The sequence below is a fragment of the Corythoichthys intestinalis genome, chromosome 22 (assembly GCF_030265065.1).
Source record: "Corythoichthys intestinalis isolate RoL2023-P3 chromosome 22, ASM3026506v1, whole genome shotgun sequence".
NCBI lineage: Eukaryota > Metazoa > Chordata > Actinopteri > Syngnathiformes > Syngnathidae > Corythoichthys > Corythoichthys intestinalis.
Genome location: NC_080416.1, coordinates 33239863 through 33261510, shown reverse-complemented (window position 1 = coordinate 33261510; position 21648 = coordinate 33239863). Strand labels below are relative to the sequence as shown.

Here is a 21648-nt window from a genome sequence, read left to right as displayed (position 1 = left end):
CTTTTCTTCACTGCAAGTTAACAGGACGGCCGCTTTAGTGAACAGTAAGTTTGAAAATTCCTTTCTCTGTTAACAAATAAATGTGCAATGCTTGCTGTTTTACTCATTAATGAACTCCTTCAGGCTCTTAGCTCGTGAGTAGAGTTCGTGCTCCGTGTTCTGCCGCTCGTCTCTTCTAACTCTCTAGTGTCCCTGTAGTTATATCAAATAAGGACGGTTTAAACACGGTACGTGACTAATGTGTAGCGGATGATGTTGGATCAGTCTCATAGCTCGTGAGTAGAGTTCGTGCCTCGTGCTCCGCCGGCCACAACATTCCCCACATAATGTACAGTGCCTTGCAAAAGTATTCGGCCCCCTTGAACCTTGCAACCTTTCGGCACATTTCAGGCTTCAAACATAAAGATATAAAATTTAAATTTTTTGTCAAGAATCAACAACAAGTGGGACACAATCGTGAAGTGGAACAAAATTTATTGGATAATTTAAACTTTTTTAACAAATAAAAAACTGAAAAGTGGGGCGTGCAATATTATTCGGCCCCCTTGCGTTAATACTTTGTAGCGCCACCTTTTGCTCCAATTACAGCTGCAAGTCGCTTGGGGTATGTTTCTATCAGTTTTGCACATCGAGAGACTGACATTCTTGCCCATTCTTCCTTGCAAAACAGCTCGAGCTCAGTGAGGTTGGATGGAGAGTGTTTGTGAACAGCAGTCTTCAGCTCTTTCCACAGATTCTCGATTGGATTCAGGTCTGGACTTTGACTTGGCCATTCTAACACCTGGATACGTTTATTTTTGAACCATTCCATTGTAGATTTGGCTTTATGTTTTGGATCATTGTCCGGTTGGAAGATAAATCTCCGTCCCAGTCTCAGGTCTTGTGCAGATACCAACAGGTTTTCTTCCAGAATGTTCCTGATTTGGCTGCATCCATCTTCTCGTCAATTTTAATCATCTTCCCTGTCCCTGCTGAAGAAAAGCAGGCCCAAACCATGATGCTGCCACCACCATATTTGACACTGGGGATGGTGTGTTCAGGGTGATGAGCTGTGTTGCTTTTACGCCAAACATATCGTTTTGCATTGTGGCCAAAAAGTTCAATTTTGGTTTCATCTGACCAGAGCACCTTCTTCCACATGTTTGGTGTGTCTCCCAGGTGGCTTGTGGCAAACTTTAAACAAGACTTTTTATGGCTATCTTTGAGAAATGGCTTTCTTCTTGCCACTCTTCCATAAAGGCCAGATTTGTGCAGTGTACGACTGATTGTTGTCCTATGGACAGACTCTCCCACCTCAGCTGTAGATCTCTGCAGTTCATCCAGAGTGATCATGGGCCTCTTGGCTGCATCTCTGATCAGTTTTCTCCTTGTTTGAGAAGAAAGTTTGGAAGGACAGCCGGGTCTTGGTAGATTTGCAGTGGTCTGATGCTCCTTCCATTTCAATATGATGGCTTGCACAGTGCTCCTTGAGATGTTTAAAGCTTGGGAAATCTTTTTGTATCCAAATCCGGCTTTAAACTTCTCCACAACAGTATCTCGGACCTGCCTGGTGTGTTCCTTGGTTTTCATAATGCTCTCTGCACTTTAAACAGAACCCTGAGACTATCACAGAGCAGGTGCATTTATACGGAGACTTGATTACACACAGGTGGATTCTATTTATCATCATCGGTCATTTAGGACAACATTGGATCATTCAGAGATCCTCACTGAACTTCTGGAGTGAGTTTGCTGCACTGAAAGTAAAGGTGCCGAATAATATTGCACGCCCCACTTTTCAGTTTTTTATTTGTTAAAAAAGTTTAAATTATCCAATAAATGTTGTTCCACTTCACGATTGTGTCCCACTTGTTGTTGATTCTTGACAAAAAAATTAAATTTCATATCTTTATGTTTGAAGCCTGGAATGTGGCGAAAGGTTGCAAGATTCAAGGGGGCCGAATACTTTTGCAAGGCACTGTAAAAGCACCATTTCAAAATAAAGGGCATTATGCGGCTCCCACATTAACTCCAAGCCTTTTTAAAAGTGGGATGTCCTCCTCATAAGACCTCATTGAACGTGCATGTTTAGCTTTGTGAAATGCGAGAAAAAACACGTTTGTCAGTGCATGGCGCTGTTCTTCATTAACTTTATTGTGCCACTTGTCCATAGGGCGAGTGGGGTCCTGTTTGACATCGATAGTTTGCTTAATTGCCACATGCTCTGTTTTTTTCGTGCTTTTCAAAGTTTGGATGGCTGAAATTCTTTGACCCTACATAAAATGCGCTGCTCTTATCGGCGACTTTGGGATTCTCACGGCACATTTTGTACCGCATTTCCGTGCGAGCATCATTTGCTTCTAGCCATGGTACGTCCTGTAGCCACTTTTCAGCAAAAGTCCTTTTTTTCGGTAGCTCCGGTGACGTCTCTGTCATCTGTCTTTTGACGGGGGTGGAGGAACACTGAAGTAATTACTCAGTGTGGCCTGCCTCTTCAACATTTTGAGAAGTTATTTTCTCGTGTCCGCCGCAAATACAGTGGTCAGCCATCGGTACGCAAAAGCGTATGGAAGCCGTTGAGGGCCAGCGCATTTGTCTCCTTCCAGTACGCATGCGGACCACTTATGTGCACCCCGGTATATATATATATATATATATATATATATATACACGTGTGTGTGTGTAGGTATACATATGTATACATACATAAATACACACACATGTACACATATAAATACGAAATATTGACCCATTCCTTCTTTTTTAGTGCCTCCGCCCATCCCTCCTGAGACCAGACCCTCCTGGGGCAGGTGCACGTGTTTTTTATCTGATTACGGGTTGGGATGTCTGACGGGTGGAGCGGCCACAGGTGTGGGCAATAACAATCAGCCATCTTTAAAAGCCAGTGGACGCCACCACCTCCTCGCCCGATCAACTTGTCTGCTTACCTCTGTCAGTTGCATCTTAACATTTTGATTCATCCATTTGATTAGTTTTTTTTTTTTTTGACTATTTTTGCTCTTGCCTCAGCGCTGATTGTCGGATTCCACGCCTGCCTCCTTCCGAGCCTCCTCTTCGCCCCGGCTAAACTACTCCAAGCCTAACGTCACCCACCTTCTGCCTTGGCTCTCACGTCATCAACTATCTCGCGTTCACCAATAAAATATTCCCCCCACCCCCTTGCTCATGCACCTCTAACATCCTTAAACAAGGTGGTTATGGTCAACTCATCTAATCAGTGGTAACCACAATGTTTTCTATATTTTATATTGACATTTAAGTAAAAAGTTTAGCCGTCATTTATAATGTTTACATTTTATGGCTGCAGATTTAATCGACGGGAGAACTCTCAGGAGCGAAGTGTCCTTTCCCAAGGCCTTGCTTCTGAGGACCACATCGCTGTGGCCAGCTCAGTTTCCTGCTCCACGGGAAAGGCTGGAGGAGCATCCCTCCACATCAGGGCCCCAGCATGAGTTCGTCCTTCCTCCAAACAGGATGGGACAGGCTAAGTTGCGGCCGGGTAGGCGACCTGCTAGTGCCACTGCCGTGCGGCCCATCACTCCAGCAGCTCCTCCTGCTTCCCCCAGCTCCTGCCCAGGTCATTGTTCTATACCCTGGTGCAGGTGGGACCTTAGCTGCTCCTGTCTGGGCTCTTACTCCTGTTGCCCCAGTGGCAGGCCAAAACTAAAGAGTTTGGACACAGCCGCTTCGGCGGGGCCTCATTTTGCCCCATTTCATTTGGAAGCAAAACTTTAGAAGAGTGGCTGAATGAGCAGCGGCAGCAGAAACTGGGGAAACCCGCCCTCATAAAAATAATCTGGATGTGGACACATTTGTAAATAATGTAGAATAAACTGTAAATATGTAAACGCATTTATCCCACTAAAATGTAAATTCTATTACCCTTTTCCTGTGTATATATTATGTCTAATTTTATATGACTAAATACCGCATTATATTTGGATATTATTTGCATGTTTTTATTTACTCAAATTTACTAGTGTGTTCATTAAGGTGTGTTATGTCTTGCATATTGTTTTGTAAATAAATACTGATTCTTTGTGCTAAACAACATATTAGTCAAGTAATAGTGCTGAGCATTAAAGTAACATGAAATTCTAGAAATCCAAGGGTGGTCTAATATTTTTTTTTTCTATGACCATATGTCATTTAAAGATAAAGCCTGCATTTTGTAGTAGTGACGAGATTTGTCGTTCACTTGAGTAAACGAATCCATTCCGGTTCGTTCAGTAAAAAGATTCGTTCAAACAAATCGTTCAACGAATCGTTCGCCCCCCTCATCTCCCTCCCCGCCCAAACGAATCGTTCGGTTACTGAACGGGAAGTGATGTTGCCGAACGAATCACCAAAGACCGCTTCGCAGTATAACTGAACGGGAAGTGACATTGCTTGGTCCCTCCCTCTCTTCCACATTGACCACTCGTCGTAGTTTCAGAAATGAGTGACAGGCGGTATCATTCTGCTTTCACAGACAGCCTCGTCTCCCTCCTGCTGCTGCAAAAGCGAGGGAGAACTTCCGCGTCGTCTGTCCTAGTTCTATGGGCTCAAAGTCATGGCTCGTGCTTGCATTTTGATTTAGGACACGGTTAAACATTTTCCTTTTGTGAGGGGAGTAGGGGGCGGGGGCGCACGGACTTTCTTTAGCAGGTTCTTGATCACACATACAATCACATATACAGCATGTTTGCTGTCACGAAAATAAAAATACATCGAAAGTTTAATTTCTGAATATGGAACGACCAACACATCATATTTACATCTCGCTCTGTTGTATTTTTGTTTTTTAGTATTAAGATGATCGTGTTGAATTTTTGCACTGGTATTAATAAATAAAATAATCCGGTCAGCTCCCCTGTCGTCCCCGCATCTCAGATCGTCAAATGCTGACGAGAAATAATTGTTTGCTCTTTACGATGTCGCCTTTCTACTCTCATTAGTCTGTTAAGAAAAATGTAGACATATTGCGACATCTCCCGTGTCCGCGTGCTTTGTTTTTGGGCGCTTGAGTAGCACATGATGGACGGATTGACATAATTTGTCAAACCAACCAACACCTGACACGAAAAAAAAAAAAAACACTCGGAAAAAAATTACATGTATATACAGTTTCATTGCAAATCAGTATTATGGTGATCATATTGTTTTTTTGCACTGGTATTAATAAATAAAATAATCCGGTCAGCTCCCCTGTCGTCCCCGCATCTCAGATCGTCAAATGCTGACGAGAAATAATTGTTAGCTCTTTACGATGTCGCCTTTCTACTCTCATTAGTCTGTTAAGAAAAATGTAGACATATTGCGACATCTCCCGTGTCTGCGTGCGTTGTTTTGGGCGCTTGAGTAGCACATGATGGACGGATTGACATAATTTGTCAAACCAACCAACACCCGACACGCTGACACGAAAAAAAAAATAAAACACTCGGGAAAAAATTGACATGTATATACAGTTTCATTGCAAATCAGTATTATGGTGATCATACTAAATATTTTTTTCTGTGCACATATGAGGTAAATATCGCTGCCATGAAGCCTCCATATAGTGACAGTTCTCTGCCCGCTTCACTGCCGTCACGCGACCGCAGCTCAGCTTTTGCTTGCCTCGTAGCTACCCGTGTTTTAAATTACTGTAAATTTGATAGTATGTCGTCATAGGCAGTCACGAGTTTGTTGAGAAAAGTACTACTCTAAACAATGCTCGCTAGATTTGTGTGGTGTTTTTGTCTGTTTGAGCAGCATTTGATAGGCTCCACGTTAACAAATATGTGACAAAGTCATTTCCTTTCATTTTCTGATTCGTTCACCGCATAGTCATTACTGGAAAATCAAGTTAGCAGCAAGCTAGGAAAGGAACCGGAGGACCGAGTCACTGAACGGGAAGTGACAAAACTCAGTCTTGCCCCCCCTGCCTGCACGCTGGCTGCTTATTGGCCACACGTGGACGTGAGTGACAAACGCCCTGATTCTGTTTCCGCTCCCTCCCCTGCCCGCGATGAGGCTGGCGTCTGATTGGTCGTGTGCGATGTCAGAAGACGCTGCCGCTTGCTCAACGCCCTCCCACGCAGCGAACAAGCACCACCTTCATAGAACGAATCAGTGCAGATGATGATTAGTTCGGTCTCGTTCACCAAAACAATTCGTTCAAAAAGAACGAATCGTTCGCGACCGATACAACACTATTTTGTACTGCTACTCCACTAGGCCTGGTAACTAGAAACAACTGGGAAACCCGCCCCCATAAAAATAATCTGGATGTTGACACACTTGTAAATAATGCAGAATAAACTGTAAATATGTGAACCCATTTATTGCACTAAAATGTAAATTCTATTACCCTTTTCCTGTCTATATATTATGTTTAATTTTATATGACTAAATACTGCATTATATTTGGACATTATTTGCATGTTGTATTTACACAAATTTACTAGTGTGTTCATTAAGGTAAGAGTGTTATGTCTTGCATATCGTTTTGTAAATAAATACTGACTCACTGATTCTTTGTGCTAAACATATTTGTAGTAATAGTTTATGCAAGTAATATAAAGTACTACTGGGTATTAAAGTAAACATGAAATTGTATTCTATGACTTTGTTATGTAAAGACGAAAATTTACACTGCATTTTGTACTGCTACTTCACTAGGCTGAGTACATATTACACCATTTATAAACTATACATATTGACAAATGAAAATAGGTTAAGGAATGAAGTTGTCCGGATAGTGTAATTGTGAGCAATATTCAATGCCTTCACTGTCAACTGCTGCTACTCCACTTCAATTATTTGCACTGCCTGAACAATGGACTACCTCCTACATATTTTATATTTTTTTAGATTTTATACTTGCAAGCCACTTTAAGATTTTTTTTCTTGTCCTGCACTGTAAAGGGAGATTTCATTGTACAACTGTATAATGACAATAAAGGGCTATTCTATTCTAATGAATGAAAAGCAAATCAAATGGGAAAACTACTTCATTCATCTAAAAGGTAAATTGCTATCCAGGAATCAATTGAAACAAGCGAGGAATCTAAACGTATGGCACAATCTGAATGTTCTAAAGTGAAAGAACGTGCTCTCCACGTGACGGATACATTGCGGAAGGACGACGCATAGGAACAGCGCGCGCACCCGGCATTGTACGCCGACGGTCGCAGGTTCGACGCAGCCCCGGGGCCCGCGCGTTTCGACCGATTCGTGAAACGCGACGCGCCGAAAAATCCCCCGGGCGTCCCCCGTTTATCGCCGCGGGGAATGACGTGCCGCCGCTCCGGCGTGTGCGGGGAAGCTCAAAGATTGGGCCCCATCCTCTGACCAGGCTGGGACGCGAACCCGCGCGACTTGAGCCAACGGCGCAGCCGTTAGCATTCTTACATGAAGGAATCGACGAGGAGGTTTCCACGTGCTACAACGGATACACTGTGTACCCGTTACATGTGAAATAAAGGAACAAAACAACTGGCCTGTATGCATTTTGACAAGAAAAAAAAAAAAGTCATTTCTTCATCACATCTTTATTTACGTGTTAGGGAGGTGGAGGGATTATTCACGCTCATCACAGCGGTCATCTGAAGTCAAGTGAAGCATTCATGTGGGGCGCTCCCTGGGGCGGGTGACGAACTGCCACCACAGAGGCGGCAGGTCGCCCTCGCGGCGGGCTGGAGGGAGCGCTTCAGTCTTGGGTCCGTCGGCCGGAGTCTCCGCCTGCAACTGAGCCACCTGACCGAGTGCAACAGGGGTCACATTAAGTATGTTTGAATGATGAATGCAAGGTTCTCGCACCATTTTGAAAGTCCAAATTTAATGCTTTTAAAGACATATTTAAGACCTTAAAAATATAATTTAAAAAAAACGTCAACAATTTTTAATGAAGAAAAAAAACATTTTATTTCACTCAGGCATGAAAGTGGGTCAGGGGTTAAAAAGGTGAGAAGGGTGTGGAGGCAATATATTCTGGTACAGTGTACCGGAACGACTAATGACTAATTTTCTCCCGATTAGTCAGACTATTTTTACGATTAGTCGACTAATGTGATAATAATTTTTTAAAAAACCAATTTAGCAATGAAATTTTTGTTGAAACTTATTCACAAAAACATTTTGGAACACTTAAATTCTTTATCAAAGTACAAAAAACATGTAAATAACAATAATTAATCACACATAAACAAAGAGATCAATTGCTGATAGCATTTACCAGTGCAAAAGAATGGAATGTAAACAGATTCAGAACAGTGACTTCGCCTTTCCCACGATTCAAAACAATTCTTAAAAATATATTATTATTATAGTATACAACTATATATAATAGTATCATAATAATTATTCACTGCCAATCATATTTTTCATAAAGGGTGTCATTTTAAAGCTATTCTTTGTGTAGAATCTGAATTCTGTAGTATTATAGTATTTACATATTCTAGTACCAATTCTGAAAGTGTAGAATCTGAATTCTGTAGTATTATAGTATTTACATATTCTAGTACCAATTCTGAAATATGTGGGATTAAAGGGATCCACGGATAGAAAGACTTGTAGTTCTTAAAAGATAAATGTTAGTACAAGTTATTATAATTTGATATTGAAACCCCTCTTGGTGTTTTTGTTCTTTAAAATTATTTTAAATAGTAGGTCGCCATTGTTGTTGACGTCGCAGGGTGGTGACGTCACAGGGCCACGCTGCCAGAATTCCACCTGTCACTCTTTAAAAAAAAACAACAAAAAAAAAAAACGTGTCACTCTTTAATTATGTCAGGTAGTGATTTAAATACGCCACAAGGTGTCAATGGCGAGTTTTAAATTAATTAGGGACCAAGCCAATGAGTGCGTTTTTTCCCTTGACTGATGCTGTAGTTTCTTTAATCCACAGTGAGAGAGAGACAGATTGGACAAAGGCATTCAGATTTGTAGCTTGGACCGCGCCGTTTATTGCCATAAGCTTTGGCAACTCTTTCACAACACACATAAGTATCATATAGTAAAAATACTACAAAACTAATACTCATCTCGCTCAAAAAATGTCACCAAGAAGAAAAGTGCTTCAATTTCTATTACCGAGGTCCTATTCTCACACAGTTAACACAACAATGCAAAGAGAACTGGCATTCACAATCAAAATAGATGCGCAAAATACGCATAAAACTTACTCAGACTTTGGTCAAACTATAGTGAAACATTTTAGCAATTCCTTTAGCTGAACAAATACACTGGATGGCAATATTTAGTCACAATACACAAACTATGATGCTGGGAACCATTTTCAGGGGTCTTGTGAAGACAACACTCAAATGAACGTGAATCACAGTAGACCCAGTGTAAAAAATTTTTAAAAAATCACGGAGCTACTGCGTCAGTCGAGGGACAAAACGCACTCATTGTCTTGATGTTTTATTAATGTAAAATTCACAATTGACACCTTGTGGTGTATTTAAATCACTACCTTACATAGTTAGACTGACTGAAGTACGGCAGCGTGGCCCTGTGATGTCACCGCACTGCGACGTCAACAACAATGGCGAGCTACTAGTTTATTTTTTTTATTTAAAATTTTACAAAATGTATTTAAATGAAAACATTAAGAGGAGTTTTAACATCAAATTAGTATTACTCGTACTCACGTTTATCTTTTAACTCATTCACTCCCAGCCATTTTCACCGAAGCAAGGCCCTTCGCTCCCAACCGTTTTACTGGATTTTGACTGATTTTGCAAGGCCCACAGAAAATTCTGTTCTATTGCTATATAAACATGGAACCCACCACAAGATAGCTTAGTTTAAGTTTCCAATTTCTGATGAAAAAACAGAAATTGAGCTTTTTGTAAATGCATACATTTCAAACATAACTTTGACTTGACACAGCTATTTTTCGCTTTTGTGACACCCCAAACATATGAATAATGTTTTCGTTTTACAAAATAACAAACAACAAGACATATAGAGCTTTTGATTGGAAAGTAACAATTTATTTACACATAACTAATCTATTGGGGCGGCAAGGTGGCTGAGTGGTTAGCACGCCCACCTCACAGTTCTGAGATCAAGGGTTCAATCCCGGGCTATGGCTTTTTGCATGTTCTCCCCGTGCCTGCGTGGGTTTTCTCCGGTTTCCTCCCACATCCCAAAAACATGCATGATAGGCTGATTGAACACTCTAAATTGTCCATAGGTATGAGTGTGTGCGAGAATGGTTGTATGTCTCCTTGTGCCCTGCGATTGGCTGGTAACCAGTTGAGGGTGTACCCCGCAGTTAGCCGGGATAGGCTCCAGCACCTCCGCGACCCTCGAGAGGAAAAAGCGGCATGGAAAATGAATGAATGAACTAATGAACTATTTGCGCACATAACAACGGGGAAGGCTCCCGGTTGAATGAGGTGGCCCCCAGTAATCTGATGACTTCGGTTCAAGATCGGTCTCACTTTTTTCATCATCTTCATCATTGGTTTCAACCTCGGGCTCAGGAGTAACACAACGTGAGCTCCACAGAACGCGTGTGGAACCTGACGCTGTTGTGGCTGTCACCGTCTGTCTCATCAAGATAGATTCTTTTTAATCCTTCTTTAACGATGGTTTTCGTTTTCTTTTCAAAGCACTCCTCCAGTGTCGTTTGCCTTTTTTCCCGATCGTTCTCCACATTTTTCTCAAATTCTCATGAGTCTTCACAAGATCCCTCCAACTTCCGTTTCCTGACTATTTTTCTTCACTTCCTTTCTTGGCCCGACATGAGTTCTTGCAAAATGTGCTACTGCCCTCCAGTGGCCAGTTTTATTGCTTTAAAATGAGTTTTGAGCATTGTGCATTGCAGTTTAGGTGCAACAGAACCTAAATGGTAAATGGTGTTATACTTATAGAGATGCCTCTTGTCAAAAAAAAAAAAACAAGTAAAAGACATAAAAGACGTATAAGTACGTTTTTGGGACACTGAAACAATTAAAAATAGAATGCATTTATACGTTTTTGGGAGCAAATGAGTTAAGAACTACATGTCTTTTTATCTGTGGTTCCCTTTAAGAATTTTAGGGACCCACGGGAACACAGGAATAGTGATGTGCGTATACACTGTTTATCATGAAAACGATATATAACGGCATTTCGTCTTGACGATCTCATATCACTATTATCGTGATATGTTGGCCAGAAAGTTTAAATGTATAGGCCTGTAGTCCTTATGCACTTACTTGTCACCTTATAGCACATCAGCTATTTGTTGTTTTTGTTGCTTATTTATACCTAACGCGTTGCTTGGTTTCACGGGCTGAGAAATGTAAAAATACTGGAGTAGAGAGAGATTTAAACAATGACATGCTGCTCTCCTTGTCGCATTTTCCTCAGTCTGAATCCTCCCTCTCAATGGGCTGAATTCTAAATCTGATGAAATTGTGAACTAGCCGACGTCATCCTCCAGCTAGGGACGCTAGAGCGCTATAATGACAGGCGGGGCGAAACGGCAGATTAAAAAACTAATTTCTCGTCATCTGCGTTTTGCCAAATTGTTGTCATCAGAAAATATGGCAGTAATTTTCATTGTTACGCTGACCACACACAATTATATTTATCAATTAAACCTGATCAGATCAGGCAAGTGGATAAAATAAGTACCTGTGTCTGAGATGTAAATACCTGGATGAGCACTAATTATCTTTTACTTAAAACCTTAAAAGACTACCTTAAAAGACAGAAGTCCTTATAATAGGCCCTAAAAGTGTGAGACTCTCTAACTTCCAAGATAGTCACTCTGGACAATGTGAGTGTAGCCTCCAGCACCACAATTAAAAACCTTGGGAGTTCTAATTGACTCAGACCTACCATTTAAAGCTCATATTAAACAAACCTCCATAACAGCCTTTTTTCCACCAGCGCAACATAGCTAAAATTAGAAATATTCTGTCTAAAAGCGATGCAGAGAATTTCAAGCGTTCGTTACATCTAGATTGGATCACTGTAACTCCTTACTCGCAGCTTGTCCTAAAAGTTCCCTAAAAGGTCTTCAGCTAGTCCAGAATGCAGCAGCAAGACTTAACAGGAACTAATAGAAGAGAGCACATCACCCCTGTGCTCCCTGTGCCCTTCACTGGCTTCCAGTCGAGTTTAGAATTAAATCTAAAATCCTCCTTATTACATTTAATAATTTGGGGCCATCATTGGGGCCGTGATGCAAAGCCCTCTGAGACAACCTTGTTGTGATATACGGCTATACAAATAAAATTTAATTGAATTGCTGTGTATAGTTGAATCGTCCCAAAATATAATTCAAATTCACATAATAATGCTATTTAAGATTTTTATGCTGTCACAGGCACTTTAAGGCCAACATAAAGTTTTTGTTTGGGCTTATGTTTGTTTATGCATTTGTAATTTAGTTTAGAAGTATATTTAGATTTTTTAGACGGGTTAGTGTTATGTGTTTGAACAATTTGGTAAAAGTTTTGTAAAAAAAAAAATGTGAGCATTTTATAGTATTTAAGATAGCTGACTTTTGCTATGCAGGTTAGCCAATTGTTCTTTTGTTGTACTTAGATCCTTATTTATTTACACTGAGCCTAAGCTCAGGTATTTTAATTTTTTAACGAAAGTGCAATCCTGCATAGTTTGAAGAAACACTCAGGAATTTTATTTTGTATTCGCATTTAATGTTCTTTTAAAGTGCAAAATAAATATTACAGTGATCCCTCGTTTTTCGCGATTAATGGGGACCAGATCCCGCCGCGATAAGGGAAAAACCGTGAAGCAATGCACTCAAAAAAACTTTTTTTTGTGTGTACAATGTATTTATTTAGATTTCCCATTGGAAAGACATACATATAAGACATGTTTTTTCACTTTTTTTAAAAGTAGTATTTTAAAAAATTATATATGTTTATATATACTGTCTTGTAATAAATGTTTTTTTTTTGTTTTTTTTTGTATACACACGTACATTCATTCCAGCGCCCCCCCAGCCCCCCAACCCCCCGCAATGCGCACACAGAGCCTCGCACCAAATCCTCTCACATACACACGGTTACCTCCCTTGGTGTGACTTGCGATCACAAACTGCTCTCGATAACTGTGTACCTTGTGGACGATCACGCCAGGCCGGCTGCTTCTAACCTTGCCAACCACACACATTACAGCGCGCGCTTCCCTATCTCTCCCCACCCGCGTATGCACACAGAGATCAAACTTGTTAACATTTATTGGCAGTTAAACGATGATTGAGAAGTGCCGCGCAATCATCTGTCACCATAGTTAACTTCAATAAGCAACTTCGATGCACGCAGTGCTTGCCTAACCCTAACTCTAAACCCTAACCCTAACCTGGAATCAGACAGCAAAGAGAGAGGGAGGGAGCGACAGTGACACGGATCCGCGATAGACTGAGGGCGCGAAGTAGCGAGGGATCACTGTATTGCAGGCATAAACACTTGTTTCTTTCCTTTTAAATCTCCTAAAATTTATTCTGCAAGGAAGGCATGAAATGTTTGTAATCCGATTACTCGATCATTCGAACTAACTAAACAATAGATTAATTGATTACTTAAATAACCGATTCCTGCAGGCCTAGTGTAAACACAAAACAGCATTTGGCAACAGGCATACGGCAAGCGACGCTTTAAAACACCCAATTCCAATCCTCTGTTTAACGAATGAAAGTGGAAGGGTTTCATATAGACAACTGAAAATATAATGATGCACCTCTTTATCCCAGCTGAGCTCTCTCAGCTTCTTCCACTGTTCCCTCTTGGCAAAGTAGTCGGGGTACATGGCCTTCTCGGATGGGTGCCAGTGCTCCAAGACCCACTCTGGGACCTGCCGCCAACAAAACAAATGTTATTTAACAGACCGGCAGCCAATGATTTCAATAGAGCTGACCTTGTAGCACTCGTAGCGCTCGTAGGATGTCCCGCCGGGCGAGTCTGGGAAGATGTAGGGCTGCGGGTGCTGCTTGTCCCAGAACTCCTCCTCGCCGGCCTTCAGCAGCTTGGTGGCCTTTATCATGTCTTTCTCGTCCTTGTGTTCGTCAAAGCGGGCGCGCAGAAGGCACGCGTAGAAGCGGTACTTGTCCCTCAAAGGACAAAGACAACCATTTTTTAAAAACCAACCAAAATTCTACTTCAATTCATTCAGGCTTTTCAAGTCCTGTCATTGACTTGAAATCTAAAGCGACTCTTGTTCGTCCACTGACAATGGCAGCCAATGAGTTTACAACGTACTTGCTAACACATCAAAATTTGAAAAGCAGAAATACTCCTTTGACTTAATGTGGTTATTTAATAGGTTATAGAACGGTATAATATTAACAGTTTGTATAGATAACTTTGATCTGAGAAAAAAATATATACCCATTGTTCTAAAAAAAACATACATCCCAAGCAGTTACTCACAGTAGCCACGTTTACATGCTGACTTTTATTCATACCGATTCAAATCATTCCGAATGGAAATTTCAGATCAGCTGTTTACATGTCACTTCATCTATTCTGATCCAGCGTTTACATGTGACTGCCTTTATTCCGAAAGGACGTTTGACAACTGCCGTCTGACATGCGCAGATTAATCAAAACAAAGCGTCACGTTGCAAAACATGGAGATCGATCGTCAGAGTGCTGCTGTTTTAACTTTAACCCACTTGTTGTGTTTGTGGGGTCGTATCCGCTTCAGCTCTTTTGCTCTTTTGCCTTATAGTAGCCGGTTTTCCACCGGTTTCTAATCTGGTCAACGCTCCGGTCTATTCCGGCTTTGTGTAACCTCTCGTGAACTTTTTTTAAATAGTTCACTGTTCCTCGTTTTACGCCCGTCTAAGCGAGCAATTATATTCAATTCTTTTAAAGTTTGAATTAAATACAATCTTTCCGCCGGACTCAAATTAGGTGCGCTGTGCTTGGAAGCCATGTTGCAAGTGACGTTACTTACGTCACCAAGTGACGTCACCACGTCAGTACGGAGCATGTGCAGAAAGAACGCAACTAGACACCATTCCGCTTCCCTGTTTACATGATATAATTTTACTTCTAATCGGTTTGGGAAAAGGAATATTCCACCCCTGTGAATCGGAATGAAATTCCATTCGGTTTGGGCCTGTTCATTCCGAATGAGGTGTTTATATGGAACACATTTATTCGGGTTGAACAAATATTCCGATTGTAATTGGAATATTTGGCTCCATGTAAACGTGGCAAATGTTACTCATTATTTGAGTGCTCTTTTCACCAAATACTTTTTTACTCTTACTTGAGTACACTCCTTGGATGACTACTTTTCCTTTTCCTTGAGAATTATTTTTGAAGTGACTTGAGGTGCAACAATTAATCGATTAATCGACAAATACACAATTAGCAAATTAATCAACAAAAATTTTAAAAACCAATTAATCGTTTAGGACCTTCTTTACCTTAAACTTGTCTAAATTCTTGAAATCATAGCTAGGGCTGCAGCTATCAAATATTTTAGTAATCGAGTAATCCACTGAAAATTCTATCGATTAATCGAGTAATCGGATAAAACAAATATATTTTTAGGTGAAGAGCAATTATAAATATACATGAGAAAACAAGACATTTCATCTAATCTTGAACCATTTTCAGTCAATCAATGTCTTTATTTTCGATGCATATTGTTGAAAACAGCCAACAATTGCATCTCAGATGTAACTAGAATAAAAAAAAAGACCAATTCACTGCTTTCACTCAAAAAACCTTTAGATCTTATTAAAAAAAAAAAAAAAAAAAGGATATATATATATATATATATATATATATATATTAGGGCTGCAGCTATCGAATATTTTAGTAATCGAGTAATCGACTGAAAATTCTATCGATTAATCGAGTAATCGATTAAAACAAATATATTTTTAGGTGAAGAGCAATTATAAATATACATGAGAAAACAAGACATTTCATTTAATCTTGAACCATTTTCAGTCAATCAATGTCTTTATTTTCGATGTATATTGTTGAAAACAGCCTGCATCTCAGATGTAACTACAATAAAAAAATTTAAAAAAAAGACTAATTCACTGCTTTCACTCAAAAAATCTTTAGATCTTATGAAAAATAAATTTAAAAAATATATATACAGTATATATACCTAAAAATGCCGTTACGCTTGATAACACACATCACTTAAAAATTAGGATTTTTTCCCCACGTTTTTCAATTGAATTTCTATTGTTGTCAAGCTATTTTTAAGTTCTAGTTAAGTTTTAAGTTAGTCTAAACTGTAAGTACTGATAGGATTTTGAGTTTTTGCAGTGTTCAAAATAAATGTATGATACCTGCTGTATTGGAGCACATTAGGAACCAGTGCTACTTGGTGTTGTATCCAATGACTACTGAGCTAAAATTGATAGTTAGCATTATTGAGTTTTTATTTTACACCCTCATCACTCCACTGTATATAAGACACGTTAGCCACGCATAGACAGTGGTCATAATTAAAAGAAACGTCACCCTCCGCAGGGCTAACGTTACGTGAGCTAGTGAATAACGTTAAGTCTTATTTATTAGCGCTTTGCGCTCTTTATTAGCGCTTAGCGCTCTACTGCTTTAAGATGGCGGCGGTTTACTAACGCTGTCCAGATGCGGCCGAGGCTGTCATTTCGCATCTAGTTCAACATACATGTGATATCTATGAGACGCATCAGATGCTACCTGCTACCTGCTACCACCGTAACATCATCTGGGCTCGTTTTTAGCAACGTCGGCGTAGTTTGGAGCGGCTGTCGACTGCAGAAAGGTTTTTTTATATATATTTTTTGCGTCTTCCTCTACGCACGTGACATCAGCGCGTTGTCCCGCATTAAAAGTAGTCCGAGCAAAACGTGATGCTTAGAGCTGTCAAAATAAACGATTACTCGAGGTGAATAAAATTACTCGGGTCAGTTTTTAAACTCGAGTAACTCGAGATGCTCGAGTATTCGTTTCAGCTCTAATATATATACATATATATATATATATATATATTTCTTATCTAAAAATGCCATTATGCTTGATCACACACATCACTTAAAAGTTAGGATTTTTGTACCACTTGTTTCAATTTAATTTCTATTTGTGTCAAGCCATTTTTAAGTTCTAGTTAAGTTTTAAGTTAGTCTAAACTGTAAGTCCTGATAGGATTTTGAGTTTTTGCAGTGTTCAAAATAAATGTATGATACAGGCTGTATTGGAGCACATTAGGGACCAGTGCTACTTGGTGTTTTATCCACCAATGACTACTGAGCTAAAATTGATAGTTAGCATTATTGAGTTTTTATTTTACACCCTCATCACTCCACAACGCTATGTTATGTTAAAGCCTGTATGTAAGACACGTTAGCCACGCATCGAAAGTGGTCATAATTAATAGAAACCTAGCCCTCCGCAGGGCTAACGTTACTTGTGCTAGTGACAGTAACGTTAATCTTATTTATTAGTGCTTAGCGCTCTACTGCTTTAAGATGGCGGCTTTTTACTAATGCTGCCCAGACGCGGACGAGTCTGTCATTTCGCATCTAGTACAGCATACATGTGATCTCTTTGAGACTCATCAGACGCTACCTGCTACCAACGTAGCATCGTGCGGGCTAGTATTTAGCAACGTCGGCGTCGTTTGTAGCGGCTGTTGGCTGCAGTAAGTTTTTTTTTTTTTTTTTGCTTCTTCCTCTACGCACGTGACATCAGCGCGTCCTGCATTAAAAGTAGTTCGAGCAAAACGTGATGCTTAGAGCTGTCAAAATAAACGATTACTCGAGGTGAATAAAATTACTCGGATCAGTTTTTAAACTCGAGTTACTCGAGTTGCTCGAGTATTCGTTTCAGCTCTAATCATAACATACATATAACTTCTTAGTTGTAAATATTATCAGAATGCTTCAATATATTTTTGTTAAATCGACGTAGGACATGAGCAGATATCTGCTTTTACTTTGGAAAACAACAATTCACATCTTTGCCAAAATTCAGACATCTTACCGTCTAAACTAGCTTCTTAATAGCCTTGAACAACTAATCGATTACAATAGATTAATAGATTAGTTGCCAATGAATTTGATCATCGACACAGTGGTAGCCTACAGGTCAGGAAGCTGTAATATGTGCGTTTTATTTAAAATTTGCTCGGCAGTTGACTCCCATTCTGACGGCTGTGTATGGCGAGTCCCTTTCCTCAGGTTACCTTCCACCTACTTTAAATCAAGCTTGCATTACATTGTTAGCGAAAAAAGATAAAGATCCATTGGAACTTGGATCTTACAGGCCTATTTCTCTTTTAAATACAGACTACAAAATACTAGCTAAAGTACTTGCGCATCGCTTGGAGTCTGTTTTACCAAATATTATAACCCATGATCAGACGGGCTTTGTTCAACATAGACGTTCCTTTTTCAATATCCGTCGGTTATTTAACATAATTTACACTCCTAGCCAGTCTGCCTCTGAATGTGTTATAGCTATGGATGCCGAAAAGGCTTTTGACAGGGTGGAATGGAACTATATGTTCGAGACGCTAAAACAGTTTGGATTTGGGGCTACATTTATATCTTGGATTAGATTATTATATTCCAGACCTGTGGCTAAGGTTTTAACTAATAATGAGCTTTCAGAGCCATTTAATTTATATCGTGGGACACGTCAAGGTTGCCCTTTAAGCCCTCTGCTTTTTGTTTTGGCCATTGAACCTCTTGCAGTTGCTATTAGATCTAACCGATATATAACAGGAATAAATAGAGGAGGCATAGAACATAAAGTTTCATTATACGCTGACGACTTACTCCTTTACATATCTAACTCACAAAGTTCGATTCCACCTGCTCTTGACCTGCTACAACGATTCGGCAGATTCTCAGGTTACAAGCTCAATCTCCATAAGAGTGAATTGATGCCTTTAGATGTTCACAAATTTGAAATTGGTGATGTCAGCCTGCCTTTTAAAGTGAATACTAGTAGCTTTAATTACTTGGGAATATCGGTAACCAAGCAATATAAGGCACTCCGTGAGCATAATTTTGACAGGCTTTTGGTCAGGACTAAGACTGACCTGGCTAATTGGTCACTGCTGCATACCTCACTAGCAGCACGCGTTAATGCTGTCAAGATGACGGTATTGCCCAGATATTTATACTTGTTTCAATGTTTGCCTATTTTCATTCCTGTTTCATATTTTAAAAAATTGGATTCAATTATTTCTTCTTATATATCGAATAATAAACAGCCACGTTTACGTAAAGAATTCCTGCAAGGGGCTAAAAGCGACGGCGGTTTGGCTCTTCCTAATTTTCAGTTGTATTACTGGGCCGCAAATCTAAATTGTATGGCATATTGGTTATATTACCATCTTAAGGAGAATGGTCCCGCTTGGGTGCAGATGGAAGCATGTGCATGTCTCCCAAATTCATTAGCCGCCTTGTGTGGTGCGCCACTGCCCTTGAAAGTTGGGGTATCAGGAAATAACCCAGTATTATCTCACTCCCTTCGGATACTATCTCAATTTAGGAAAAAAAATGGTGTAGTTGGTATTTGTCTTTTTAGCCCAGTGGCATCGAATCATTTTTTGGTCCCCTCAACAGTCGATAAAGCCTTTCATTTGTGGTCCAGCCTGGGTCTTACACGTTTAAATGACCTTTTTGTGGATGATATTTTTGCCTCTTTCGCACAGCTAGTCCAAAGATTTAATATTCCTAACTCTCATCATTTTAGATATCTGCAACTTAGAAGCTTCGTTAAGAGTATTATATCGCTTTTCCCAAATAAACCTCCTACAACAGTTTTAGATGATGTTATGTCTTTAGATCCGACAGAGAAAGGGGGAATTAAGCGCATTTTTAATCTAATTTCTAATAAGGTAGCTCCGTCCTTATCCAGAATCAAAGACCTGTGGGCACGGGATCTTCAAACACCAATCGGAGAGGGACTGTGGTCTAAGGTTTTGGGTAGGGTACATAATTCATCTATGTGCGCTCGTCATGTTCTGATTCAATTTAAGGTAGTACACCGGGTACACTATTCTAAGGTAAGATTGTCCAGAATCTTTCCAGAAATCAGCCCTTTGTGTGATAGGTGCAAGCTGGCGGATGCGACACTGATCCATATGTTTTGGTTATGTCCCAGCTTAGAAATATTTTGGAAGGGTATTTTTGAAGCCCTCTCCCTCGTGTTAGGGGTCGGAATCACTCCTGATCCTATAATATCAATATTTGGAGTTTTACCGGAGGGTCTGTGGCTGCCTACTTGGGGGTGTAGGGTTATTGCTTTTACCACCCTTTTGGCGCGACGTTTAGTTCTTTTGAGGTGGAAGGAGGCTGCCCCACCCACAACTTCGCATTGGATAAGGGATGTGCTGATGAATCTTAGGCTCGAGAAAATCAGATATATTCTTCGCGGTTCTGAAAAGAAATTTTATAATACATGGGGACCTTTTCTTTCATTCTTTGACAACACCACTACACAAGTGCAGGAATGACATATGCACTGTTATATTGCTAATTTAGCCATGGGGGATGGGCAACGGTACGGTCGCTTTCCATGCTGCTCCTATTTGGTGGGACATTTGAATGTATTGCACTGTATTTTTATTCCGTAACCACTATGTATCGAAGTGATGGCACGGAAGAACTTTCTATGACTCTCTGGACATTTACGATTAGACATAGACTTCATGGTTGTTTGTGTTGGATAACTTAGAGTGAAACAATTTTTTTTTTTTTTTTTTAAATGTATTTATTATTATTATTATTATTTTGTTTAGTTTGGGAGGGGTGTTCTGTATTTTTTTTTAACACCAATAAAAAGAAATTTGAAAGAAAGGAAGCTGTAATAAAATATTATTTTTGAAGGCGCCAGTCAGCCATTTTGTCTTTATTGTTACAACCTGCCGAGAAATTCTTCAAGGTAAATTGCGAATGTTATTAGAAAAAAAAAGTGACATTTATCCGATTAGTCATCCGATTAATCGTCACATTTTAAGCTACTCAACCCACCTCTGCCAGTAATTACCATAAAATGATAAGGAAATTACGTAAAAGGACACTGGAACGACTGGCTGTGAATGCTCATCTTTCAGTGCCATTGACGTTTATTCGCCACTCACAGTCAAAATGGATTGGACGTCGAGCGCCGTCCAACGGAGCCAGTGAGATAACTTATTTTGGCTAAAAATAAACTAGTGAGGCCCACATGAGGTATTACTGCCATAAATGTGGGCCGCAAACCAAAATGATGGAACATCCCTCCAGATTTATTGTTTATGCTAACAACATTGACATTTTGACATTTCCACTTACTACTGCTACAAGAACTAAAATGATAACCATTGCGATAATCACTTCTAAATCTGAAAGATTACTATTGAATTTGCATAGGAGACGAGTCCTTTATTAATGCTCAATCATGAACAATGTAAATACATTTTATTTTAAAATTCACTAGAACTACGAGTGACCCGGCTAGCCCCTAGCTTAGCCGTCCGCTAGCACCAAATATCTCTTACCGAAAAATGCACCAGGACTCGATATGTCTCAGCGACTTCTTGTAGAGTCGCAGAACTTTCTGCTGGTGGCTGAGGTACGCGGAGGCCATCGTTGACCTCGCGCTTAATATCCTCTTTTTTGATTAGTTTTTCTCCTTTTTATCCTTTCGTGTCACCTTCCAGTCGGGCGCCGCGCAAAGCAGGCTGGGACTTGATGGCGTCACT

General features: G+C 40.0%; 1 protein-coding gene across 1 annotated transcript; it reads right to left on the bottom strand.

Annotated features, from left to right (window-relative positions):
• Positions 1 to 7471: 7471 nt before the first annotated feature.
• On the bottom strand, positions 7472 to 21646 carry ndufb9 (NADH:ubiquinone oxidoreductase subunit B9). The gene is made up of 4 exons (XM_057827969.1): positions 21445 to 21646; positions 13852 to 14044; positions 13675 to 13788; positions 7472 to 7722 (listed from the first exon to the last, which is right to left on the bottom strand). Exons 1-4 carry the CDS (start codon positions 21531 to 21533, stop codon positions 7591 to 7593), a joined length of 528 nt encoding a protein of 175 aa, XP_057683952.1. The 5' UTR covers positions 21534 to 21646; the 3' UTR covers positions 7472 to 7590.
• Between the last annotated feature and the right edge of the window lie 2 nt (positions 21647 to 21648).

Bases quoted from the DNA above. Each gene is read 5' to 3' on its own strand.
- ndufb9 (XM_057827969.1), bottom strand. From the start codon at position 21,533: ATGGCCTCCGCGTACCTCAGCCACCAGCAGAAAGTTCTGCGACTCTAC. The intron at 14,045-21,444 runs GTAAGAGATATT...TTGTCCTTTGAG, and splicing joins GAGTCCTGGTGCATTTTTCG to GGACAAGTACCGCTTCTACG. The intron at 7,723-13,674 runs GTGCATCATTAT...GCACTCGGTCAG, and splicing joins AGCTCAGCTGGGATAAAGAG to GTGGCTCAGTTGCAGGCGGA.